This window comes from Engystomops pustulosus, chromosome 4 (genome assembly GCF_040894005.1).
Source record: "Engystomops pustulosus chromosome 4, aEngPut4.maternal, whole genome shotgun sequence".
NCBI lineage: Eukaryota > Metazoa > Chordata > Amphibia > Anura > Leptodactylidae > Engystomops > Engystomops pustulosus.
This window is the reverse complement of record NC_092414.1, coordinates 77,069,878-77,097,073: the sequence shown is the minus strand read 5'-3', so window position 1 is coordinate 77,097,073 and position 27,196 is coordinate 77,069,878. Positions and strand designations below refer to the sequence as shown.

The 27,196-nt window shown below is 39.8% G+C and overlaps 2 protein-coding genes across 2 annotated transcripts in view; one reads left to right on the top strand and one right to left on the bottom strand.

The window, feature by feature from the left end:
• Positions 1–1,091: 1,091 nt before the first annotated feature.
• Positions 1,092–27,196, bottom strand: part of NUP37 (nucleoporin 37) — a 26,697-nt gene continuing 592 nt past the window's right edge. Inside the window, exons 2-10 of the mRNA XM_072146393.1 lie at positions 24,536–24,706; positions 17,895–18,019; positions 16,043–16,115; positions 13,671–13,765; positions 8,153–8,243; positions 6,838–7,019; positions 6,301–6,351; positions 2,817–2,910; positions 1,092–2,377 (exon numbers count right to left, since the gene is read on the bottom strand). Of these exons, the coding sequence (XP_072002494.1) occupies positions 2,264–2,377; positions 2,817–2,910; positions 6,301–6,351; positions 6,838–7,019; positions 8,153–8,243; positions 13,671–13,765; positions 16,043–16,115; positions 17,895–18,019; positions 24,536–24,703 (993 nt within the window). The 5' untranslated portion in view covers positions 24,704–24,706 and the 3' untranslated portion in view covers positions 1,092–2,263. The remainder of the gene's footprint in view (positions 2,378–2,816; positions 2,911–6,300; positions 6,352–6,837; positions 7,020–8,152; positions 8,244–13,670; positions 13,766–16,042; positions 16,116–17,894; positions 18,020–24,535; positions 24,707–27,196) is intronic.
• The window catches only part of PARPBP (PARP1 binding protein), a 26,160-nt gene continuing 17,427 nt past the window's right edge, over positions 18,464–27,196 (top strand). Inside the window, exon 1 of the mRNA XM_072146390.1 lies at positions 18,464–18,660. Coding sequence (XP_072002491.1) covers positions 18,640–18,660 — 21 coding nt within the window. The 5' untranslated portion in view covers positions 18,464–18,639. The remainder of the gene's footprint in view (positions 18,661–27,196) is intronic.

Here is a 27,196-nt window from a genome sequence, read left to right as displayed (position 1 = left end):
GCAGTCTAACAGGTGAAAGTAATGTGACTGCAATGTGAAAACATCTCAATGCACATATCCAACAGATACACACATTGGGGACTGTCTATTTTGTGCACTTCTGTGCTTTGTTGCTCACTCCTGCACACTCTTCACTGTTGCGTTTTTAATTAGAATTGGTATTTAGACAGTCTTCCTCATCATGCTGTTCACATTTTGACATGAGATCAAGTTACTTAAAAACTGATCAACAGTACCTTGCCATTTTATGGCATCTAGCAGGATTTTTTCAGACAGAAGTGGCCACAGAGCTTAGAGTGACACATATTATCATCAGCAGTTTGCAATAGAGGGAAGGGAAGAGTCACAGAAAGGCACAAAAGTGAACGTCTTCAGGCTACACCCCGCTATAAACAAGTCATTATAAATGCCTTATACAAAAATAGTTTGATAAATTTTTTTGGCTGGACTAGGAACATACAGTATGCAGCTGTTAGTAAGGACAGGCTGTGCAGAACTGTACAAATCTGTAAGAACTACAGTACACTTCCATTGACAGTACAAGGCATAGAGATTATACGTGGACACAATATTTGGATTTTTATTTATTATTACTTGGGTTTTTCAGTTTAAAATGTATCAATGTGTTAAATCTTCTGGCATTTCGTACAAATATCAGTCACACTCAATAATCAGGGCCAACAGCTGTTTATATAGGCACAGGTAACTAAAAGTGCCAAGTTGCTTTGGCTCCATTTTAGCCAAATATTATTTACATTTTTACAACCCCTTAAATTTGATTGAATTATGGGCCTAACTATGATATGCTGGCGATAACATCAAGCTTGTCGTTGAATTGCTCAATAGCCTGCACCACGACAGTGGCTGGAGGCATGGAACAATACTCTGTGATGGCCCACTCCATTATGTGTGCCTCTTTCACAAGCACTTGGTGTGGAAGTAGCATAAGGGGGGAAATGGCCACAATTCCTGGTTTATTATAATGAGGAAGCAGGTCAGTATGCAAGGCTAGTAGTTAGATTAGGGCAGAGTTAATCTGCAAACAGGTCCCATTTAAATAGGACATGTCAAATGAAAACATGCTGATACAGTCCATTTTACATTTTTTTATTAAATTTTGTTAATACAATAAACATGATACTCCAAAAATAAATGCCAAATCCTTAAAGGGAAGCAGTTATTTTACCCCATTAAACTACTAGATCCCTCAGGTAGGGTATGAAATGTCCTTTCTAGAATTCCCTTTTGTATACAAAATCGCCCATTTACTTTACAAATTTATTCTTACAAATAATCTCATCCAAAGTTGTGTGAAAATGAGCAGAGAAGAGTCATATTTGTCTGAGATCTTCAGTTTAGAATCTAGAACCATACTTTGTGTCACATTAAAGATAAAAAAATCTCATCTTTCAGATCTCTTCAGACTTGTGGTTCAGTAGGGCACAGAACCGGAGATACAGATGGCACATTACATAGTTGGAAATGCGAGCAGCAGATTAAAACAAAAGCTGGGAATTGTAGCCCTCAGAACCACAAGCCTGATGTGATCTGAAAAATGAGAGGAGATATCTTTAATATGACAGCAGTCTCTAGCTACTACAGAACTGAAGGTAGTGGTGTCTGAATTGACACATTTTCTACAGCCTCTATACTTGACTTATCTCAAGCAAATCAGGCAATGACTCAGCTCATTATCACATGACTTTGGAAGACTTTTTTTTCAGATAAAATAGGGCATTCTATAAAGGACATTTCAGACAATAGCAGAAGGGGAAAGTAATTTGGTGTAAAATCTCGTGACAAGAGTCCCTTAAAAAGAAGAAAGTAGAGCAAAAAGGACAAGAAACCCCCCACAAAATCTGACTTAACGGGTTTGTCCAGTGACAAAAATTTAGCCCTTATCTACACAATAGGGGCAAACTTTCGTTGGGGTCTCAATGATGTGACCAGGGGGTGCATTGTAGCCCAGATGAACAAAGCAGCCAGTCATGTATGCAGGGGTGCAACAAGGGTACATTGAACCCCCGTTTTCATGATCTATGGGGGGTCCCATTACGGAGACCCCACCAATCAGCAAGTTAGCCCCTATCCTGTGTCACTGGACAACCCCTTTAACAATTTTCAAGATGTGGTTATGTTGCTTTTATCAGATGGGTTGGAATATATTTCCGAAACTATTCAAAATTGGCAAGAGACACAGCAAAGAGGCTCAGTGCAAAAATTCACTTAAGAAGCCAAGTCCATGTTTTGTGCCTCCGTACAGTTACATTTCGGTCAGATAGAAGAAAAGGTTGCGGTATCCTCCAACAACACAGAGAGGCAGGGACCGATGCCAGCTCAGCCCAGAACCCACAGGTGTGGAGCCAATAAGGATGGGCTGAAAAGATAAAAGTGTATACGGTTATTACATTCACTTATGATTACAGGTCTAGATGAATATGTGATCAACATACTGGTAGACACATTGTGATAAACTTCTGGAGAAGTAATCTAAGAAAACGTTATAGCACTCTGAAAGGCAATTTAACAGTGACTGCTCATGGATGAATATGTGACCATGAAAATGTAGTAGATGAAAAAGCATTACAAGGCTGCACAGTACATTGTGTCATATGTATCTATCATCTATCCTGTGCTTGAGTATGGTGGGCACTCCCGGCAATCTGTATTCACTTTCGTTCATGGAAGACTATTGGTGAATAAGCATGACCACCAATATGACTCTGATGCCCAGAATGAAATGACATGTTATACTGTACCCGTCTATACAACTATGTAGTATAAAAAAAAAAAAACACAGCATAGAGTTATCTTACGTGCGGATGCCCTAAATGATGGACAAGAAGTTGAGTGTGCAGCTTTCCTGGACATCCAGTAGTTGCAAATATGTTTTCATTGCATTTGGACCACCTACAATAGATTCATATTAAAAATAACCAGCATTTGTGTGCTGAGACATAAATCGAAAAGGTAAATGTAGAATAAATGCACCTAAAACTAATTTTATTCTATGAATTCAGACTGCCCAATTTTTCTTTGAAAGAGGTAAGAGTCTGCACATAGGGGGCAGCTTCCATACAGTATAATAAAGGGGAAAAACTACACTATTAAGGGGGTTCACTTGCAGCCTGGGAGAAAACAAGAGTCATATCTTGAATACAAGAGTCAAGTAAGCTAATTTGCATCTCCAAAAATGGTTGCAATTAGGGTATAGTGCCTCACTGGCAGCTAATTGTAGGTAATATAGGTAGGACTTGTAACCCTTTACCAGCAGGCATTGTTGGTTTGGGAGGTAAAATTCTGGTATAAGTTTATTGGGTCAATTTCTGCTGACAGGTTCACTTTAAGATCATAAAGTCTTCTGACCATCTCCAGTAATTTGAGGTTGCTTGCACAAGGTGGGATTTTTAGCACAGAATACAGTACAAATGTTTATTACATGTATTATTTAACCCCTTCCCGACATTTGATGTAATAGTACTGCATGGCGGGAGGTGCATTCCCACAAAATGTAGTACTATTACGTCAGCGGAGCCGGGGCCAGAAGCTGTGGGTGTCGGCTATATACTATAGCCGACACCCGCCTCTAACACCCGCGATCTGAGATTTCTCCGATCGCGGGTGTTAACCCCATAACACGCCACGGTCGTGTTAGGGGCATTTCACAAAAATCGGACCCCCCCCCCCTCGGGGTGTCCGATCGCAGCCCCGGGACTGCACGATCCTCCTCCGTGAGCCGGGTCCTGCCTTCTGACACAAAACCACCAAAAAACCCACATATTTGGTATTGCCGCTTCAGTAACAATCCGTACAATAACTCAGAAACATTATTGGGCCCGCTCGGTGAACACCATAGAAACCAAACCCGAAAAACTCGCCAAAACTTTAAATTTTTCATAAAATCTCTTCACAAAAATATTCTAAAAAGTGATCAAAAAAAGTTATGTGCACCATAATGGTACCAATTGAAAGGACTCAACACATAAAAAATAAGCCCTAAACTAGCTTGGTCAACAAAAAAATATTAATGTTACGTCTCCAAAAAGATGGCGATGCAAAAACAAATGAGATTTCCTCTATATTAGATAATATAGTATTTTTAGTGTACGGTGTACGACCGCCAAAAAATACAAAAAGAAAGGAAACCAAAATTGACAATTTTCTTTTCACCCATACATTCAAGACTTAATAAAATCTCATCAATAAGCTCGTGACCCACTAAAATGAAGTATTTGTAAAGTGCATCTCATGTTGCAAAAAAATAAGCCCTTATATGTCCAAATTGCCAAAAAAATAAAGATTGTATAGCCAATAAAAATTGACAATGCATAATCTGCTCTGAATGGCGCAGCTTCCCTTCGATGCCCTGGCGTGTGCCCATACAGCAGGTTCCCACCACATATGGAGGATTGTTATACGCGGGAGGGATTGGGTATCAAATTTTGTGGAGCATTTTGGTATTTTATCCACTGAGAATTTGTACATTTTTTGAAAAACACATTAATTTGGGCAAAAAAAAATGTACTTTCAAAATTGTATCCGATTTTGTTTTAACCCGTGTAATACAATTAAAGGGTTAACAAACTTCATAAAAGTTGTTTTATGTACGTTGAGGGGTGTAGTTTCTATAATGGGGTAATTTATGGGGTTTTACTTTTATTTAGGCCTCTCAAAGTGATTTGAAACCCGAGCAGGTCCCTCAATAGCAGGATTTTGCGTTTTTTATGAAAATGTGAAAAATTGCACCTAACGTTCAAAGACCCATAACATCCTACAAAAATAAGAGTATGCATAAAAAACCATGTCCACATAAAGTAGACATTCGGTTAATGTTAGTTATTACATTTTTTGGTGTGAAGACTATGTGTGGAAAAAGTAGAACATTTTGAAGTTCGAAAATCGGCGTTGAGGGGTTAAATAATTGGAAATGAATTTCTGCTGTGGATTTAGAATCCGGAGCAATAAATTAACGGGTTCTAAAGGTTGAGCAGAAGGCCCAATTGTGGTAGGTTTCCGCTTTTACGAAATAGCTGCAAAATCAGTGCTGTATATATTCCTTCGCCATTCTACTGCGTGTTCAGCTACTCTTACTCACTAAGGTGCATCTTCTACCAGGTGCAAGTCAATACAGGCAGTCCCCGAGTTACGTACGAGATAGGGACTATAGGTTTGTACTTAAGTCGATTTTGTATGTAAGTCGGAACTATATATTCTGTAAATGTACAGAATGACATAGAATGTTTTGTATGACATAGGCTACTGTGGACAGTGTATAGATAGAGAGTAACACTTGTGCTAGATAGATCGCGCACGCGTCCTTGGATACCTGGGATCGCACATGGCAGCGGCTTTCAGGAGTATAATGAAGATGCTGCAATGATTAACAGAGGCAGCGTCTTGCAGAGGAATACTGAAGCTGCTGCGCTTTAACAAAGAAGTGACAGTACTGAGGGGCAATCTTTATAGCTTTTCTTTCTTTAGCACAGACAGTGGCTTCAGCGCTGTATCCTCCTGCAAGCGATCGCGGGTATCCAAGGACGCTTGCGCTGGTAACATCATGTATACCCGCGATCGCGTATGGCAGCGGCTTGCAGGAGGATACAGTGCTGAAGCCGCTGCCTGTGCTAGAAGAAAGAAAAGCTATAAAGATTTGTGGGTAACCAAGGGCACAAGCGTCCTTGGATACTCGTGTGGCAGCGGCTTGATGGAGGATACAGAGCTGAAGCCGTTGACTGCTTCAGTAGAAGAATAAACTCTAAAATTGCGGGCTTACCATCACAAGCATCCGTGGATATCCAGGATCGCGTATGACAGCAGCTTGCAAAGGGAGACAGCGCTGAAGCTGCTGCCTGCGCTACAAGAAACAAAATCAATGAAGATTGCGGGTAACCATGGACGTACTTGGATACCTGCAATCTTCCCTGGCAGCCACTTGTAGCGTGTTGCAGCCTACTCTGGATGCCAGTCAAGCTGCATGAACGGGGATCAAACTTGCACAAGAATCCTGCAGACTTTCTGTGCTGGTGAAATCCCCGTTCGTAACTACGGGTCGTTCGCAAGTCGGAACGACGTAAGTCGGGGACTGCCTGTAATTTACTGGAGGCCAGGAAATAATATTCTATATTCCAATATACTGCATAGGTGATGGACATGGAATGCCAGAAGATGAAAGCAGAAAAAAAAATTAACACTATTGTTTAATTTAGTATGTGTGCAGGAATAATATACAGGAAAAAATGTGTATTATTTTCAGAAAACTGTATCATGTCATTGAAACACAATGTATAAATAGAAACATACTTGTAGTGCCTGGCTATTTCAGTATGTGCAGGCTTATTATCTTGAGGGTAGCTAAAAAAAACAAAACAAAATATATTAATATATTACTTCATTCAGACGCAAATTTTTCATGTGTTTTCCAGGAGAAATACAGTATTCTTAGTTTATTTTTTAGGTCTTAATTATTAGTCATGACTTATGTCATGGTTTATTAAAAAAAAAAGGGCTTAAGGGCATAAGAAGCTCAGATGAGAGCAGATCTTGCCAGAGGGGGTGCACATCAGCATGCGTGCTTGGCTTACAAACCTTCATCCATGTGGTATATTTCCATTAAACAAGTTTAGGCTAAAAAATAGTAAAAAACAAACAAGGTTTTTTTTTACATCTTGCCATTTTCTTCTCACTGTAAAAAAAGTGTTAACCAAAGTGTTACCCGTGTTTGGCACTTCATGCCACACATTTTGATGTATCACACATCTGTTATAAGGTAAAAGGGTGTTGCACAGGGTGACGTTAGTTACTGGAGGGAGGGGCATAACTTTAGATATAGTCACTAACCTGGAACGTGGCATCTCCCAAATTATCCAGTCTTTTGCTGCAACTGCTCCTACTCTGAATGTATTTTTTAGGCACCAGTCTGCAGACATAAGGGGAGTCTGCAAGGACTCAAGTGACAAAATGGCTTGATGCCTTAACAAATCATAGATCCGTATTATGCCACTTTTCTCTGCTACCATCAGCTGAAAGAAAGAAGGAATATTGTATACAAAATGAAAAAATATCAAGTGAAAAATGTGCTTGGAGATTTCAATAAATTACACACTTAGGGCACATGCACACGAACGTTTGTAGGCCATAAACAAGAAGCCGTGATTCCTTTTTTGTGTCTCATACCGCAATGACCATAGAAGAGTGCCTGGACCAGGCAGGGTGAGGAGCGGGTCTGTCTTTTGAGGCCAGTCTGTTCACGTATGGAGCAGTGAAATCCATGGGCATGAGGCCAGAGTAAGAAATAGCTAGCATGTGTATATGAGGCATTAGTCATAGTATCATGGTAGATAAGGTTGAATAATATTGATATTATCTCAAGGTGGATGAAAAAAATCATTGTTATAATATAATGTTGCAGTACCCTATTAGTTGGCTTATTCACGCCAGAAAAAGAACCATGCCGAATTTGTACTGGCCACAAAAATATCCCTTGGTAATTGTTATGTAAGGTGTTTTAGTGGTAAACAGATTGCTTTAGTCAATCTCTAACTCTAGCAATGCATGGAAATATTTACTGAAATCCTGTTCTTCCTCTTCTAATGGTGCTTAAGAGATTGTTCTAGGCCAGTGATGGCTAACCTATGGCACTGTGGGCACTTTCTGTGGGCACTCAGGCCATCACCAGAGATGACTCCAGGTATCTTCCTACAGTCCCAGACAGCCCAGGACATGCTGTGCAGAGCTATTTTAAAGTGCCAGCTGTACCTGGGACTATTTTCTGCTTTATTGGTGCCTCAGGTGCTGGTATCAATGAAAACTGTGTCAGAAAACGGGGTTAAAACTCAAATTACATTTCTGTGTTGGCACTTTGCGATAAATAAGCGGGTCATTGTTGTAGTTTGGGCACTCGGTCTCTAAAAGGTTCGCCATCACTGTTCTAGGCAATTTAGAAGACTCTGAAAGAAGGAAAAGAGTTTTTCCTATTTTATGTGACAGCGTTGGCTCAAAAATTGCATCACATACCCAGAAGAGGATTCTGACCTCAAACACATAATACAAGTGATACCAACACAATGTATGGAGAATTATTCTGCAAATGACAATAGTGTATTATGTAACTAAATGATTGGGACATAAAACAAAAGGCATTCGGTATTCCAACCTTATGAGCTTCTTGTGGATGCCAGACCACACTCATCCCAGGGGAACGCAGCATAAACATTGCAATTTGGTTTCCAACTAAATCCCAAATTCTGATAAAAAAAAAAAAAGAAAAAAGGATATCAGATTTTTTAAATAGTTTTTTTTATAACAACTTTTTATTTGGTTTAAAAAAAACAAACAAAAAAATACATATAAAACATTCCATTATAGATATTTGAAACAGGTTGGCATGATACATTATGAGTACATTTTGTCCCTAGTGCTCATTTCACTGGAGGATGTATTCCTGGTTACTAGACGCCCACCTCTTCTGTGGCCCTCAAATTTGTAACTCACCCAGTGTACCTTTCAGAATACCAGTGTTATACCAGGTTGTTAATTTGAAAGGGGCAACTAACTCTATTATTTCTTGTCTAGTCATGTGTGAGATAATAAATTGCTTCCATTTGCTAAAAAACCCTTTAGTTTGTTTTTCCTTGTGCCTGAGTGTTTCTAGTCTATTTAGTCAGATCAACTACCTCCGCAGCTGTGGGTGAGGAGTCCTTTATCCAGTGGTTCATAATACATCTCTTAGCCACTAGTAAGAGAGCGTGAATGTCTAGTGTAATCAGTGGAATCTCTTCTTGGTCCTCATCTGTCTACTATGTGGAAGATTAAGAGCAGAGAGTCCATGGGTAGGTTTTTGATCCAATGTATTCGTATGTGATCCCTTATTTGGTTCCAAAAAATCTGTATAGTATCACATAAATATTATGTATGGCATGGAATATGGTTATTTATAATAATAATTCTTTATTTATATAGCGCCTACAGATTACGCAGCGCTGCACAGAACTTCCCAAATTGGTCCCTGTCCCAATGGGGCTCACAATCTTATCATCAGTATATTTTAGAGTGTGGGAGGAAACCTACATCTGTGTTAGGCCGTTTGCATTTTAGCTTTTTAGGCGTGTAATTTAGCTTATAGATCTGTTCAGGTTGTTGTCCTATGTGTATCTCTAAGTATGTTAGGTGGGAATGTGCCCTTTTTCTGCGTATATCCAGAGATGGCCAGTTGGCACTGGGCCTCTCTGGTCCCAATTCTAAAATTTCACTTTTTGCCACATTGATGGTGAACCCTGCAAAAGCTCCAAAGCACTCTATGTGGTTTAAACACACTCCGCAAGTGTTGTTCCAGATTGGAGAAAAATAAGATTATGTCATCTGCAAAAAAAAAAAGCCAGTTTCAAAGTTTCTTTTCCTATTTTGATGCCCTCAAAGAGCGACCCATCCTCGAGAGACCTTGCCGATGGTTCCAGTTCCAAGTTGAAGAATAAGGGCGATAGAGGGCAGCCCTGGCGTGTACCCTTCGGCAGTCTAAATGGCGATGACCAGAACCCTGAAGTATCTTGCCATTGGTTTGTTGTACAAACCCTTTAAGAGGGTACAAAATTTTCCAGAGACTAAGGACAGTCCACAGCCAGGGCCATCTAATGTTATCAAAAGCTTTCTCAGCGTCTAATGCCACCAGAGCTGGATGTTCTCCCCATATGCCGCCTTGAAGTGTACAGGGAGTTTACCATGTTGGAGAATTCCATTGAAATATGGCACCAGGATAGGGATTATCGTCTTTTTTTAGTGCCTTTAGAACTCCGAGGTATACCCATCAGGTACTCTGACTACTTCTTCTGTGATGTCTTGGTTCAGCATATCCAGCTGAGCTTGCCTAAGTTTGGGTAATTTGACAGTGGAGAGGAAATTCTCCGCCTCGCCTCTCTAGCGTGTCATCTGTGTAGAGGGCGGCATAATATTCCTTGAAAGCCTCTTTGATGGAGTGGAGCACCGTCCCCGAGCCATTCCTCACTGATGATATGTGGTTTGGTTTAAATCTTCCTTTTGCTTATCAGACCAATAATTTTCCAGACATGTTTCCGAAGCGGAAAAGTTCTGCCTCATATGGCTTGCGATATTGTTCCTCTTTCCTATCCAGCCAGAGATCATAATTTGATCTTGCCTCATCCCAGGCTGTTTCTGAGGCAGGGGTGGAAGTGTTCAGGAATGTAGTGTATGCTACTCGCTGGGCGTCACTTGCTTGTCTATATTGTTTTACTATTTTCTTTTTAAGTGTGGATGTATATGCCATCAAGCGTCCTCTTTTTGCTGTCTTGGCAGACGTCCAAAATGTCGCCGGATTCCCCCTGTGTATCCCATTCTCAAAGTCCTGTTCCATCCACCACCCCTCTAATGTTCCTATGAAGGTGTTGTCTTGCATCAGGAAGGTCGGGAAGCACCATAGGATATCACTTCCTTTGGGGTGCGTATCGTGCAGTGTAATTGTTACTGGTGCCTAGCCCTCTATTTCTGACGCTAACAATCTTTGGCTTGCCTTGTGCAATAAAAAAAGATAGTCAATGTGCGACCAGCTATCATGCGGGTGCGAATAATGTCTAAATTCCCTCCCGTCAAGATGCAGGTCTCGTCCCTGTCTGGGACAATAGGTCTTGTAACACCCCTTCTGCTTGGCGTCTGACTAGTCGTTAGGGGACCTGTGTTTTGGTTTTTTTTCGATCTTCCTCAGCGGATGCTATTTCATCAGGTCTCCCCCCAGTACTATAAGTCTTTCTCCATCTCCCAAGAGGGCGTTTGTTATCTGCCCAAATAAAGGTCTGTTGTTCTCGTAGAGCCATACACATTGTAAGCTGACCAGATTTCCCCTAGGTACTCAATTCGTAGCCAAACCGATCTACCCTCTGTGTCATGCCTAGACTGTAGCACTTTTCTTGAGAACGACCTCTGTAGCAGGGTTAACACTCCGGCCTTCCCGTTTTGGGAGGACGATCCAAAAACCTTTCCCACCCAAAATTTTTGAAGTCTGAAATAGTCTGACTCCTCCAGGTGGGTCTCTTGTAATAGGACCCCCCCATATATTTAGTTTTTTTTTTTTTTTAAAGCTGTGAACTTCATAACTATGGGTGTGATATTTTTAATTTAATTGTACTGTACTAAAGATAATCTTCTGTATAGTCCATTACTTTGTATACACACATCCAATGAGCCATTAAAGCAGGTGCACTGAGTACTTTCATTTTTCATGAGGTTCCTAAATACTATATGCATTAAAGATAGGCTTCTCCTCATTCTCCTTTACAACCCAGTCCTCTCGCTTTTTAACTTTCATTCTTCCTATCCATTCTTTTATCTTGGTCTCTAAATTATTCTTAAATATTCTTCCATATGTGATAAATACTAGAATTTTTGAATTGTTTATTGGAGATTGAATGTAAATGTAAATAAACCAATGTCCCACTGAACTTTGCGTTTGGTGTGGTGTACAATGAAAATTTACTTTTTTTTTTTTTTTAATAGAACATACTAACATAAATACATTGCAAATATAATTTCAATCAACTCTATCCTAAAACTACAATTCACTAAAAAGGAATAAGATGTGCAACAACATGAAGGGTGGTTCCGGCATAGTAACAGAACTATACAAATGCAGGTTTAAAGCTGAAATTAAAATAGATGAATGTTTTCCCCAATAGTATTTGCAAATATTCTCTTTCAAATGTTAGATTTATAGTGTATTACTGGAATTTTAAAGACATTATCCAGCCACTAGAGGGCACATATACCATAGTTCATCTACTGGCCATAAATTGATTTGTAAAAATAACAGAAAATAAGACAATGTGCCCCACTTAATCTAAACCGGGCAAAGGTGCACATTTCCGAACACGACACGGGTGCACACCTTTGAATCCTAGTGCCGACTTATTAAAACTGGCATCACGTAGAAGCCTTACTGTTAGGACACCATTCAAGAAAGAAACAATGTAACTTTGAGCAAGACTTTTTCCTTCTGTATAAGGTAAGAAAATGTGTGAACATGCAATTGGCAGTGAACAAAGTGAAGCCATAGTGTGTAAGCATTTAGCACTACAGATGCTATTTAGTGGTTAAATGCTAGAAGGAGATAGTCTTTACTAATCTAGCATGAACTAATGGATGCCTGCGCCGGCTGTAAAGTCTGTGCATGACAAGAGAGATGATATATTTGGAGCGAAGCAGAATAAGAGCAGGCTGACCTTTTAAAAACGCTCTTGGTGTTCTTTTAGAATGTACTTGGTTTTTAATGTATTTGGCAATGGCTTCTGGTTTGGTTCCAATGTCATAATGCTTTCTCAACATTTAAGCCATCATTACACAGAATCCATGTGGAGCAACTGCTGACAATGTGGTAATTTCAAGGAAAAAAAGACTTTAATATGCCCATATGAGGCTTTCATTTTGACTATGCAGGTAGGGTCTATTACACAAAACCTAGACACATCCTTCCTGGACCTGGTCCTCAATCGACAACTTTTATAGAACATCTGCATATCACAATTTTGCAAGGTTCAGGCTTGGGGAACGGTTTCCAATAAAAATGTCTTCCTTGCCATTGTATTGGCTCAAAAGTCACTTTTAAGGTAAAATACTCCACAGGTAAAACAACACCTTTCATGTTCCCCAGTGAACAGGTCCATCTATGTGTATTGTCTGTCCGGCCACACAACAGCTGTACCTCTTATCAACGTCAATGATAGCTTAGCCAGATACACCAGGAACTAGACTGTCTGCTTTAGACTTCAAATGTAGTGTACCAACAGTACCCCCATCCAGGGGTCACACTAAACATTTTTAATACTACTCTTACCATTTTTGAGAAATATTTTTAGCTCAGGAGGAGTATGAAATTTTCAGTAACACAAAAATTAAGTGTACATAGTGGTAATATACACTGGATAACTGCTGCCTGTTTTCTTTGCTTAAATAGTCAATTTAAGAAATTCTAGTAATCTAACATCATGTATTAAATAAGGTGTGCTCAACCTTTTCACACCTCCCCAGAAGCTACAACCTACACATCAGTCCATAACCGGGCCAGGCTACGGCTGATGCCGCAGTATGCATCATCTGTGCATGCCTCTCACCCCCTTCGGTATAAGTGGTGTATTTAAGGGTTCTATCATAGGGGACTGATTAGATCAGCTGTATGTCTCAATACAGGATCAGGCTGTCAGGAGTAAAACTGCCTGTACAGGCATCTATCACGCTTGTACATGCGTTAACGCGACCTCCACTCCCACTGTTTAACTATTAATAACCTACACTATGGATATCCCCTTTAATCCTAATTATTATTAGACTGACCATAATAAAAGCTTCATTTAGAGAAGGCAAGTAAAAAGACTGCCTCTCTGATGGATCTCTAAGCACTAAATCAGACTCACTAAATCAGCACAGATTTGAGAAAACTATGAATCAGATTGGGAAGGCCAGAGGGATGATAAGTAATAAGGAAATTGAATAAACACTGTTAAATGCACAGAGGAGTCAACAATCCACACTTTCTGCTATTCTATTACTTGAGCCTATCAATGGTTAAATGAACTAGTCTAGAAACTAACATCATGTGAAAATAAGGAGAAAGGAGTACATGATATGGTTAGAAGGGGGAAGAACTTTCATGTAAACCATGCTACGTTTCCTACCTGCATGTGTAATCATCACTGACACTTGCAATCTCATTTCCTTCAGAAGATGAAAACACTACGTCATTGATGTAGTCCTTGTGACCCTGCAGGACCTTCCAAAATGATAAATTGGAGAAAGCAGGTAAATAATTAGATTTTGTATCTGAATGTCATAATTACTATTATATAATAAGACAACATAACATGATGTTATGTGGTTACAATGAGAAACCTTGGGGGAAGTGAAAGAGATAACGTATACTTCTTGCCCAAATTGTATGTCCAAATTACCATGGAATGAAATGATTCATTTCAATTTAGTATCAATTGGAAATATCCAAAATTTGGCTTAACCTGTTAAGGACCAGGCCCTTTCCTGTTTTTTCATTTCCATTTTTCAATCCCCCCATCAAATATGTCATTTTTTGATGATGTCTTCAACGATATTGTTTTTAGGACTGTACGACCTTTTGATCACTTTTTATAGATTTTTAAAAAATCTTTAGTGTGCCATTTTTAACTTTGGGCACTATTTTCCATTACGGGGTTAAAAGCAGTGAAAAACCGTTATTATATTTTGATAGATCGGGCATTTTCGGACCCGTCGATACCTAATGTGTTTATGATTTTTACTGTTTATTTATATTTATATCAGTTCTAGAGAAAGGGGAGTGATTTGAATTTTTAGGGTTTTTTTTTTTTTTACTTTTTATTATTTTTCTTTTTACTATTTTTTTAGGACTCCCTAGGGTACTTTAGCCCTAGATTGTCTGATCGATCCTATCATATACTGCCATACTATATGGGGATGTTAGGTTGTTTAGATTGTGAGCCCCATGGAGACGGGAAACAATTTGACCTGCTTTGTGCAGTGCTGTGTAATCTGTAGGCTCCATGTAAAATAAAGTATTATTATTATTTTCCTTCTCATTCATTAAAATGTGCTGACAGTACATTGTAATGAAGGGTTAAAACGACACAGCCTCGGGTCTTCGGAAGACTCAAGGCTGTCATGGCGACGGATCGCTGCTCCCCGATGACGTCACGGGGAGTGACCATCCTCGGCACAGATCGTGGGCGTTACCAGTAAGTCTTTGCTGCAATATGCAGCAAAGACTTACCGGCTATATTAATTATATATGGTTAAAGAATTTGTTCTTTATCAGAGGCATTTTTTTTTCCGAATTTGAGCCACTTGTAGAACAATCCATCAGAGAAGCAGGCTGGCATCTAAGTGTGCTTCTTGTATCTCCATCTTTTTGATAGGTTTAAAAAACCATGTCTAGCAGCCTCAATAGACTAAATCAAGATCATTCTCTAGGTACAAGTAGAACAGCAAAGGCCCCGTTCACACCTGTGTTTGGACCTCCGTTATTATCTTCTGTCACCAAATTGATACTACAGGAAGTCTCACAGATCTACTTTTGCATCCAGTGCAAACTACAATATTGTAGAAACAGAAGTGACCTCCTGATACCACAGTATTTGGATTTCTCTGATGCACAGCATTTTATGATAAATTTAGAGAGATGAAAAGACAGGTTTAACTTAGAAAAAGATATTTAGATATTTTGTTTACTTGAAACCATTTGAACATTGGGGAAAAAAAACCAGAAAAGCAATAGAATAAAGAAACAAATGAGAAAATGTTTTTAGATGAGGGCTTGGAATATTCTGTATACCTCGTGTGCATTCTGAAGAACTAAGCCTTTAAAATGAAATAATGTCATTTCAAGGATGCAAATATTTTTACAGCTGCCACAGTCATCCAATGATCTTCCATGGACTAGATGGCATCAATTCAGCGTTCTTCTGGCTGCAGAGGATGGACTGCTGTCCATGTGCCAGGTGTTGGGCAACTATTAAAAGATATTGGACCCAATGCGGTTCCACTATTGAGAATAAAGAATTTGTATGAAATAATAACAGCAAGGTTTCCCTAGAAGTTACAATTCTGTTGGTGCGTAAAGTGGCAAAAGATGCTGGCACAGCTAGTATAGTAGACCTAACAGTAATTGGACTTAAAGGAGGAGTTTTTCCACAATGAAAAGTCCTGTGAATAGGGCCTAACTTGCTGATCAGTGGGGGTCTCAGCGCTGTGAAAACCCTTGTCGCTCTGTCAGACTAATGGAGCAGACGGCCGTGCATGCCCGTTCTGCTCCATTAATCTGGTCATGGTGGCCATCTGCTCCATTAGTCTGGCGGAGCGACGAGACCCCCACTGAACAGCAAGTTAACTTTTCTTTTTGGGAAAACCCCTTTAAAGCTTAACTATCAGAATCTTGTCCTGGAGAGAAAAATATTTGTTGGGTGACAGTGCCTGTATCATGAAGAAACCTCTGAAAGGAAAACCAGGTTGTGATCACATTGTGCAAGACTAAGGTCCTTACCTTGTATTCATTCTGCTCATGGAAATCAGACGTGAAAACCCTTAATGTTTTATCTCCTGCTGCTGTACAAAACCTGTGTTTAAGTGTGAAAAACAATCATTTAAAAAAGATGAGTAACCTATTCTTACATTTCCACCATTACCTCAATATCCAACCATCTGCTGTAGAATTCTCTGCTTCACCACTATGGCTTCGTAAAAGAGAGAAAGCACACACTCTCTCTTCTCTCACCATCTCCGCCTCTCCTTGCCACTTGTGATATCTCTCCAAAATGTGACAAACTGTAACCTGAAAACCCACCGGTTTAGGATTGCCTACAACACACAATAACTGAACTGCTCTGCTCCCTCCCCTTGTATCTCCCCTCCCATATAGATTGTGAGCCTTCACAGACAGGTTCCTCCTTCCCCTTGTTTCAGATCGCTGTAAATTTTGTATATTGTACTTGCATTTGTTTTCGTCTTCATGTAATGTATGTGAACACCTCAATGATTGTACAGCACCATGGGATTAATTGGTCTCTACAAGTAATAATAATATTCAAGATGCATTCAGGTTATTTATATGAGATATATGTATTTCTAATGCCATAAAATACTTAAAAAATCCCCTGACCCAGTCTTGCACCCACACTGAAGGAAGAGATGGACATGCATATGCAGCTCTCTCTATTTAATTCTATTAGACTTCCAAAAAAAAGCTTAGGTTCCCTGCATGGCTGTTCTTGAAAACCCTGAAAAAAAAATTAATGGAGAGAGCAGTGCATGAATCTCCCCTTTCACGGAGGCTGGGAGATCCTCATTCTTATGTGGGGGTTCTAGAAGTGGGACGCACTCCCCACTCTTGTTTCTATAGGATGTAGTAAAAATGCCAAATAAATGTATCAATTCCTTTCTCTTGACTGTGACCAGCTACAATTTGAGTGGACACATTGGGTCTATGCGGGTACTATGGTATTAGTAACAGGGTCACTAGTGAGGACAAATTTTTAGTGCTTTTTTTTTAGCTTATTAATATAATTGCCGTATGCCTATGTGGATTACATTGTATACTATCCATTTCATTTTTTGACTTGGCTTCTACCACCCAATGAGAAACTTAATGGGATAGACTTATCAGTTGTGTCTGAGTTGCTCATGGCAACCAGAACAGTTTTGCTCTCAAACACTTCTGATAAATCTCCCCCAATATGCACATGGTGATGTTCTGGTCCGTTGGTGGTGTTTACTAATGGTGATTATCAGCTTGCATTTTTTCTGGAGTGTTTTAGATGACCACGTTTAGAAAATTGGTAATAAAGAGTATTTTGATATGTGGAAATCATTATATTACTTATACTTTTGCTAATGTCCATTCTCTAACGCCACAAATATTGAATATAGCATTTAAAGGGGACCTTTCACTACCTTCATCAACTCCAACTTATTTTATTCTTAGAGGCTGCGTCACCGATTCTGAAGCAGTGAGAATTTTCTTCTACTATTCACTGCTCCAATCTACTCATGCGGTTTATGGCTGCTTCAGCCATGGTCCACAGAAATCTAAAGGAAGTCTGTGGAGGACAAGACAGGTCCTTCAGGCAAGAACAGGGAGCAGTGAGTGTAAATGTGTTACAGGACAAACTCATGGTAATATATAAGGGTAATGGATGGAGAGCCACTGCCAGAGTCTTCTGCCATTAGGGGAGAGCCCGAAAGTCAAATAAACATTAGATGGTAATTTCATAGGGACGTTATCAAAAGACTAAAAGAATGGAACTAAAAAATGGACAGCAAAAAACATTAGAAAAAGATTACAAATATGGACATTTCTGATGTTAGTTGATATGAAATAGTGGGTGAAACATGCATACCTTAGAAGAGGAGGCAAAGCATCACACTTGGTTTCTGGACTCCAGGCTATAGCATCAACTCTTGCTCCATGATGAAATGTTTTGAGAACCTTGAACTCTATACCACTTACACTAGAATCTTCTTCCTGTACCAGATATTATACATAACTTTACATATGTCTTAATACTTCTTACATTGACACGGTTAGCAGCATGGAAAAGGTTTACTGTGTTACTGTTCCGTTTTTTCATTGGGTCACATGCATTTGGCGTCGCATAGGTCTTTCCAAAATATAACTAATACAAGGGCACTGTAACTAGACTCTTATTTGGGATTTCAACATTTAGCTAAAAAAAGAAAAAACATGCATGTGGTATTCTGAAGACCCCCATTGCCATTCCTTTTTGATATTCACATTCACTTCTGTGAGACAGATGCTGGCTAAAATGGACAATAATCCAACAATATGACGTGTTGCATAACACTGCAGCAGTTACCAAAGCCTATTGGCTACAAAAAAAGGCAACCCATAGATTGGTTAGTGCGAAGTTTACCCACAGACAACACAAGTCTGTGCAGCAGTGCAGAGAGCAGCACCATAGACAGGTCACCTCCACTACTACTGCAGTTTGTTTTCTACTGTACACGGAGGGCAGAAGACTGTAAGGTTGTAACCTAGATTACGGGACAGACCGTTAAGAAAAATGTGCATGAAGCCTGCATAGTAAATGAAGCTACAGAGAAAGAACACAGCATTGGCACCTTATGCAATGCACAGATGTGAGGGTGAGTCTGTCAGATTTCTATGCCTTTGCTATGTTTCTTAAATGGACAATTAAAAATGCTGTAGAGGCTTAAAACCTGAGAGAGACAAGTGATTTAACATGTATCCACCATTATCAGTATTACTGCTATTAGCCTGGAGAGGTGATATGTTGTAGTGTATAGAGGGGAGACTGGATGAGCTGCTTGCAGGTAAGACTTACATTTTACTGACACTGAGAAGCTTGCTGTGCATGTGCTTATAGATACAGTCACTGTGTAAATGTCATACAATTGTGTCCTAACTGGTTGACCTATAAAATGATAACATATCAATGTACACTTAAGAAATCATAGTAAATAAAATGGTACAAAAATAGTTTGTCTTACCACAACATAACACCTTTATTCTCTAGATCCATAATTTTAGTAACTTAGGAAATAAATGAATGGTAAGTGCAGAGGATAATCTGCACAGAGATGAGGAAGGGGGGGGGGGTCGTAAAGAAAGATCTTGAGTAAGTGTGATTGCAAATGTTGATCTATGCAGAAAAGAGGCTTTAAATCTAGAACCTTACAATCTGTTTGTCTTATTATGAAGGTTGAAGCCATTCAGGTCTTAATCAAATAATGACATTGTAAAGATTTTTTAAACCCCTTTTTTGCATGTAAGCTGGCTGAGGAATTGGGCCAATAGATCTCTAAATTGCCACGCACGCCACAGTCATCTATGAGAAGGCAGCCAAAGTCTGTAATGATATAACAAAAGAAAAGGAGTATTTTTGTATTTGCAAAGTCCATCGGTTTCAAAACCCAAGTTGATCCAGGGGGAGGAGAAGGAGCACTGTTAGGGAGATGTTTTGTATTCCCCGGGCCTGCCATCAGTTCTAATACAATGAACTATCATCATCATTGTGGAGCTTACGTTCTAAAGTGTTGCAATATATTTGTGAATCCCATGGAGGGCTAGAGTTATGAAAACTTTTCTCTTTAATAGATAAATAAAAGAAAACACACACACCAAAAATAAAAAAGAAATTAATTGGTTTTGCCATGCCTTAAATTTTTCAAAGTAGAGCCCTCCCAAGTGTCAAAAACAAAACAAAAAATTATATAGGCATCTATAAGCTGTAAAACATAACTCAGTAGCCCCTTTTACACTACACACAGATTTTTTTCAGTGTTGCTGTTTCAAAGGATGAATAAAAGTTGTGGCTCCTGATGATGAGGAAAGTGATAGACAATGGTTAAATAGCTTTACTCTGCAATACGTTGTCTTATAAATGGCAGGTCTCTTTAAGTATTTCTTACTATGTTAATAGCTGATCATTCTGCACACAATTTTTTAAGATGCTGATAAACTGCCTATGAAAAGAGAAGGTATACGATGTGCATATAAACTGACGTTTATTCCCAAAAACATATTCAATGCCAACATAGTGCATCATAGTGGTATCAGGACCAGTCTATTTGTGCTAGCAGATTGACTTCATAAAGGAACATGATGTCTTGGGCTGTTTATATCCTTTTTGTGTCCAAAGCATTAATGGATATAAAAGCAAACACATTAAGGGATTCAATAAGCCCCATGAACTTCAGTTTGTATGTCAATTAATTCCTTAATAGCCGGGTATCCAGATGTCCTCCTTGAATTCCCTTTGTTAAATGAGAAAATGCCAAATTCTTCATAGTTAAAATGGTGTTTTCTCTTAAAATGTTCTGCCACTGTTGTCACCTGAAACTATTTCTTCACTTTTATGCCTAAGGGTGCATTCATACATTCACTTTTTACAGATGCATTATTTGAAGCCAAAAGCAGGTGAGGATTATAATGGATGTGAGAAGCTGCTCCTCTTCTTTTTGCACTCCACTCCTGGTTTGGACATCAAAAACTGCATCTGAAAATCTGAACGTGAAGAAGCACCCCAAGGCTGTGTTCCCACATTCAGTTTTCTTGATGTAGCTTTAAAGGTCAAAACAGATGTGGCCCATAATGGGAAAGATGATGAAATGAAGAGATTTTCTCACTCCACTCCTGGTTTGGACATAAAAACTGTATCTGAAAATCTGAACGTGAAGAAGCATCCCAAGGCTGTGTTCCCACATTCAGTTTTCTTGATGTAGCTTTAAAGGTCAAAGCAGATGTGGCCCATAATGGGAAAGATGATGAAATGAAGAGATTTTCTCACTCCACTCCTGGTTTGGACATAAAAACTGTATCTGAAAATCTGAACGTGAAGAAGCATCCCAAGGCTGTGTTCCCACATTCAGTTTTCTTGATGTAGCTTTAAAGGTCAAAGCAGATGTGGCCCATAATGGGAAAGATGATGAAATGAAGAGATTTTCTCACTCCACTCCTGGTTTGGACAGAAAAACTGTATCTGAACGTAAAGAAGCATCCTGAGGCCATGTTTACAGGGTGGCTTTTCTGCTGCAATTTATTAATGAGCTTTGCTCCTCTCATAAAATATGCATCATTGATCACAGCATCTGAGTTGTGGCAAGTTGTACTTTGCGCCTATTAGTTTGCTGCACCTCAATATTGAATTTTATGGTGCATAGACTATATTTTCTCCTCTGTCATGCCCCCTAGTCACCAAGGGCACGCCCCACTTTTGGAGGGCTCGGAAAATCACCTTATGGGCTCAGGCACTCCCTTTCCCCCCCCCGGTGTGCTGAAACTTCCTCTGGTGCAGTGAGATTACATCAGGCAGAAGGCAAGGCAGCACTAAAGAAGCAATGAGGCAGGGTGACGTGCACCGACATAGGCAAGAAACAACCTATGAAGCCAGAGCTCAGAAGGGCTCTTGTAATGCCCAACAGCAGATTTCAGGCTCAATAGCATTATTTGATTTTCGAAGGAAGGAGACCATGGATAATAAAAATAAGAATACCATAGTCACAGTATCTGGATCAATGAGTGTCAGGGTTTATCATGATTTGCTGGCAGATTTCTTTTAACTGCTTGATAAGGTTTCTGTCCCATGAGGTTGAGTGGTGCAGTCTATGCAGGAAGATCTAGTCTGTTGTTGTCAACAGACTCCTGATGTTGCCAGTGGCAGATTCACACTGTTTCTATGATCTTAGCGACACATTTACCAAGGTGCTTGCAGTAGTTTTGTGTCAGACTTTGCATCTTCTTTCTAGTGCAAACTGCTTGCACATGTATTTAAGAAGTGTCCGAGACACATTTGTGTCACACGTGACCATTTTGTGGTGCAGCTGCACTAGTCATCACGCGACACAAACTAGGACGCGTTCCGGTGCTTAGTCGAACCGTGCGCCACATTTAACATGCAAAGTGCAACAGAAATGCATTACATGGCCCCTGTAAAAGGTGCACCCAAAAAAAAAAACAAAAGTGTCGGACTCTGTTGGAGTTGTGCAGAGGGTGCCAGAAATCTTGAATCTGGCAGCCTCTGCACTATACACAAACTACAAAAAATGAGAGAGAGAGAAATAGAAAGACATGGAATAACATGGAACATGTTGGAAACTTTGGATTTGGCTGTTACGTCCCCTTCAGAACAAATGGTCATCATTGTCTATATTGCTGCCCTTACAATCCTAATGTTCAAGTGTCATATCTTTATACATGTCACTTTATGGCTTCTATCAAACCAAGAGTTAATATGCTGAGAATATCCTTGCTCTACTTGGCTCTAAGTTTCTGCACAAGTCCTGTGTTATTAGAGCTGCAGATCTGGGACTAATAAAAAAAAAAAAAAAAGCCAATGTAACATTTTTAAGAACGTCCAGAAGGTCTCGCACGCACATGTAAAGGTTTGACACACAAGCTGAGCTGAATGAATGATTTAAGGAAGACTGTGTTCCCCTCCAGAATCATTTTTTAGACTGATATGTCCAGGAATATGGCAGTCTATGTTCTTTTGGCATAAATCGTGTATAGCTGTGACCACTCTTGTGGTCACTCCTGACATTTCACATTACCTTTCCATTAACAGACTATAAGCATTACATCATTAAAGTATACATTTGCAGAACTAAGCAATATCAAATTAAAGGTCAACTTCAAAATAAAAAAATAAATAAAGGAATTTTGCTATAGAGGCAGATTTTTTCCTTAGGCTATATTCACATCAATATCATTCAGAGCCTGAACTCCAGACAAATATCTGCTTTTCTCTCTGAAGACACTTCACTACCTTAGGGCGCGGTCACACACAGTGCTAGCATTGCATTTACAAACCCAAAGCTAGTGCGTCTATGGAAACACATGCGTTCGGTAACCAGCACAATATGCCTTGCACTAATGCAAATGTTGTAGCAGGTGTGTGCTATTGTCAACATGTCCCCGCTGAGCCTCCGTCTACCAGGCCAGCGAAGACGCGAGATGCTGGGCTGGAGTAAACACATCATGGGCAGGCATCGCTGCCATGGTGCTATGTGTTTCTATAGCATATGTTCTTGATTAGGATTTACATATTGTGTAGTCTAATTGAAATGCTGTGCTGGAGTTTCCGGTACAATGTGTATAACTGATGGCAAAGGTGATTGCTGAGCATGTCAGATGTCTGGTGTTCCCCCAAAACGCCACAGGACATGACTCACACCACTAGGCAATGCGTCACATATTTTGTAGCATTTCTGCCCTATACCCACTGAGTCGCATAAGAGGACTGTGTACTTTATGGACTTGAAAGACTGACAAGGTAATTCACCTGGCAAACACATATTGTATGACCTCAACATTGTATGTCTCATATGCTTCATTAGTAATTTTCTACTTTAAACACCAATAAAAAGTTTTGTATATTAGGTTTTAAATTGAATCACTAAAGTGTAAGAAACATACTTAAACTGGACGCTCTGGTCTTGGGGACTAAAACAGCCATGTCACAACCAAACACCTGCTCACCCCATCTTCCCCAATGTATATTAATGTAATCGGCTAACTATCTCCTGCAAAAGGAGGTGTCCCAGTTTCACCAGATAGGAAGATTGGGCATGACTGACTTCAAATCAGCCAATCCCATATTCCGTCAACATAGTATATCTAGATGTAAGAAACAGTAGAATGGCACTCACCCAAAACTTCTTTTTTCAATCCGGTTTATTGAGATATACTCACACAAGAATCGACGTATCCAATAAACATGACGAAGGGAGGGATGGACGTAGGGACTCACGTAGGGACTGAGGCAAGTCAGACAAAGCGCTGCGGCGCGAAACAGCTGTCATGCTCCTTGTTGTATCGTGAGTCCCTACGTCCATCCCTCCCTTCGTCATGTTTATTGGATACGTCGATTCTTGTGTGAGTATATCTCAATAAACCGGATTGAAAAAAGAAGTTTTGGGTGAGTGCCATTCTACTGTTTCTTACATCCATCCTATGTATTGCCCTAGAATCAGAGCACCACCATCCCGGACTACCCTATCCGTTGTGCCTTTCTCAAGGAAGTCTGACCATCAGAGACTGATATTTTGAGAATACGAAGTAGTGCCCCCTGTATTTTTCTTTTTCTGCTACAGTTTCATTTTCAGTATATCTAGATGTAATCTTATTGGGCGATTCCATTCATATCTGGTGTGTCTGAAAGATGGTGTTTTGGCCTGAAACGCTTCTATACCGACTTATTCTAATTAACATCCTATTGATGTAAAAACATCCTATTGTAGTGTATCTTTGTGGCAGTGCCGTTCTTTCCATTTTCTGTTTGTTATTTTTGCCTTTGGTATTTATTGTTCTAGGAGAATAAGAAATAGCAAGAAGTCACTTAACCTCTTCTCAAAAAAACAGGCATGCCTTCTTAAGCACACATGTAAATGGTGGAGTTGGAAGGCACAGCTGTTGGTCAACCAGCTATTAATGTCATTCTTATTGTTTCACTCTTTATAAATATTATGAAAAAAAAAAAAAAAGCCATTTTGAACTTACTTGAAATCGGCAAGAAGCGACAGCTACATAGTTGTTTCCACTATAGGCGATTAAGGAGCCTACACCACCGGAAGCAAAAGGATTAAACTCTACCACATGGACAAAGTCTTCACAGTCCACTGTGTATGTAGCACTTCTGGTCAAGTCCTGTTTCATTCTGGATTGCATCACCTATAAAATGAAATATCAGAGAAAGATGTGGTTATGAACATGTCATAATAGGCAACAATGATAATCTCACCTACAGCTACGGTCCCATGAAATTTAACATAGGCCCCATGCACAGGAACGTATGGGGGGCATATGCCATATGTCCCCATAGAAGGCAATGGCCACATGGTGTGATGCGGTGCCGCACACGTACTTGTCCTATCCTGCGGCCCCTACATAGTGGATCTCTATGGAAAGGGGGGGTCACCCCTCCTCTCCATGGCCCAAACGTATATCTGCCCAGCTACGTTGCTCAACTTATGAAGGATTGTTTTATGGGTTACTCCATGCCACTAGAACAGTGTTATACACAACTACCAAAGTATATCAACATAAAACCTTATGATTTGTAACACGCTACCAAATATGAAGGCGCTATATAAAGATTATCGTTTATTTTGCAAAAAACATGATGATCATAATTGAGCAGCAATGATTGTAGCACAGAGAAAGATTAGAACTAGTTTTTCTGAAGGTTACACCTGTCTCCAATCATTAGGGAGTGCACAGGCCTTTGCTGTGAATGACATCAGCACATCTGTGGCCACAGGACATCACTAGTCTCTCACTGCTCTGGTGGGATTCTGGTCCAGTCTCTTCCACCGTTCTTCGAGTTGGTAACTTTCTCACCAAGGATTTTACAAAGGTTTTCTACTGAGTTTAGATCAGGACTCAGGCTGGCCATTTCATTGTTTCGGTTTCAAAGACCTGTTTTACCTATTTTGCTGTGTGACAAGGGGCATTTTCCTATAGTAAAATTGCTGCTTGCGTGAAGAACACAAGAAAGGACACATGTGTTGTTGAAGAAGGTTCTGATACACACTTGCATTCTCTCAGCCAACTCAAGTTCACTTCCAGTTGATCAGTGTTTGGGCCAGATGTTGCATCCAGCACACTCGCTAGTATAAGGTGTCTTATTGACTATACATTTTTTCCACATCTCTAAAAGGCAGGTACAAAGGTCTCACAGGTCTCAAGTACATGGTTCAAGACATTTTCAGAGGAATGTATCTAGTTCACAATATGTTGACCTTAATTCCCAGTTTGTCCCTGATTCTTCTTGCTTTCTCAAGTTAAAGGCCTTTTTATTTTTTTAAATTCTTGTATACATGTGTACATTCTTGTATATAAAGCAAGCTTACAGTGGCAACAGGAGTCAAGCGGGAGGACAGTAGCATACCACATCATGTCAGTGTTCAGTCTAGAAAATAAGGCCCGCACACTATGCATTTTCCTGCCAAACAAGTTAGGCTCTATGTTATCCGCTGGGGCCCAAGGTACCTCCGTCAGACCCCTCGTCCCTCCCATAGATGAATGGAGCAGACAGCTGTGCATGAACATTCTGCTCCATTTATCTCTGTGGAGCTGATGGAAATTGCCGCGCATACGGATGAATGGAGCAGAACGGTCATGCGCGGCCATCTGCTTCATACAACTTGGGGAGCGACGAGGGGTCTGACGGAGCTACCTGGGACCTCATGTTCTCGTGTGGGATGTGTGGTCAATGAACTACCCAACATGCCCTCCTTTTGCCCGAAACCATTCATATTATATATCAAAATGGCCGAAACAAAAATAGGGAATTCTTTAATATTCATTTTGTGTTAATTTGAAACAACAACAAAAAAAACTATAAAAATGACCAAAAAAAGCCCTAGGCCTATGTGCCCTTAATGCTGCAAAGAATTTAAGGTAGCGTGCAAAAAAAAAAAAAAAAAAAGAAAAAAAAAAAAGATGATTTGGCCCTTAAACTGCCACGTACTAAATTCTCTAAAAACGCCCCGATCATTAATGCCTTTTCAGGCCAGGTCACTAAGGGGTTAATGGAGCTGAAGGAGACATGTTCAACAAGATAGACAATAATACTTGGTACAACCCCTTTAATTGGTTTATGTGCAGCCAGTCTATATGGATACACCAGTGTCCATCCATATATTTTGGCCATTCTGTGCCAAAGGTCAAATACGTAACATCTTGGTCATGCTTGAACTGAGTCCATTACAGGTGGCCCCCTACTTAAGGACACCCGACTTACAGACGAACCTTAGCTAAAGACGGACCCCTCTACCCACTGTGACATCTGGTGAAGCTCTCTGGATGCTTTACTTTAGCCCCAGGCTGCAATGATCAGCTGTAAGGTGTCTGTAATGAAGCTTTATTGATAATCCTTTGTCCCATTACAGCATAAACTTTTGAAAATATAATTGTCACTGGAGCAAAAAATAAAATTTTGTCTGGAGCTACAATTAAAAAATATATTTTTGACTTACATACAAATTCAACTTAAGAACAAACCGATGGACCCCATCTTGTACGTAACCCGGGGACTGCCTGTATTTGCAAACACTTTGAAACTTATTTCATAAGTATTGTCCTGCACTTTACCTCGGATCTTCTATACATTTAAAGACAACAATGGAGGACAAATCCTAGAAAGGGTCATTTTCCCCA